Source organism: Chaetura pelagica, unplaced genomic scaffold (assembly GCF_000747805.2).
Source record: "Chaetura pelagica isolate M959 unplaced genomic scaffold, ChaPel_1.0 scaffold246, whole genome shotgun sequence".
Classification (NCBI taxonomy): Eukaryota; Metazoa; Chordata; class Aves; order Apodiformes; family Apodidae; genus Chaetura; species Chaetura pelagica.
The window spans coordinates 975,340-976,184 of record NW_009953647.1 but is presented as its reverse complement, the minus strand read 5'-3'; the positions used below and the strand labels follow the sequence as shown (position 1 = coordinate 976,184).

Here is an 845-nt window from a genome sequence, read left to right as displayed (position 1 = left end):
TTTCCCTCTGTTTGCTGCCCCTCCTGCCTCCCACCCCTGTGCTGGGGAGTATGGCCCTTTCCAATCTTGAGTGCTGCATCAGTGCTATCCTGGTCCCAAGGATCCTGGCTGCTGCCTCAGCCAGCCCTGAAAGGACCCCTGGGTGTGAGTTATCCAGGCTTAAGGGTTTTGAAAATATCACTTTTTAAATATCTTCTATTGCAGCTGTTGTCTCACATCCTTCTTTCCTAATGGCCTGGAAAGCATTTTCCTTATGCCTCATCCAGCTCTAGCTCAACAATCTCTATCCACGTCTTCGCTCTCCTTCTTAACTTTTGGTTCCCAACAGCCCATAAAGTCCTTTTCTTTTGCCCAGAGCCTTATCGGACCTGGATAATCCTCTGCTGTCTTTGGCATCCTTCTCAGCTTTCCATACCTTGCTGCTATCAGGCGCTGTCTGGTCCCTCCATGACACATCACTTGTCTATTTTCCCGTCCCCACTGCAGTCTCCAGGCAGGAGGACCTTCAGCTGCAGCCAATTTCCTGTGTTTTCTTGACCACTCCATAAACCCTGCTCAAAGCCATCCCTGTCCCCACACACATTCCTCTGTCTAGGCCTCTCCTCCCTGGGGCAGCTGCCTGCTTTGCCACTGCCAAGACAAGGGCTCTCCTGCAGCACCCAGTGCACGCACCGATGGGTGGTCCTGCCCATCACCCCTCCTCTGGGCTCCTGTCACCCGGCCAAGGCGCCAGACCCCACGGCCAGCAAACATTATCACCCAACACTGGAGCAGCAGCTGGGATGGACGTCATCCTGGCATGTGGAGAGCCCCATGCTGCCTCTCCGTCCCACTGGCTGGGGGGT

At 54.8% G+C, this 845-nt stretch overlaps 1 protein-coding gene across 1 annotated transcript in view; it reads right to left on the bottom strand.

Annotated features, from left to right (window-relative positions):
• The window catches only part of LOC104390725 (chromosome unknown open reading frame, human C14orf80), a 72,349-nt gene extending 71,596 nt beyond the window's left edge, over positions 1-753 (bottom strand). The window contains exon 1 of the mRNA XM_009999918.1: positions 673-753. Coding sequence (XP_009998220.1) covers positions 673-753 — 81 coding nt within the window. The remainder of the gene's footprint in view (positions 1-672) is intronic.
• Positions 754-845: the final 92 nt, after the last annotated feature.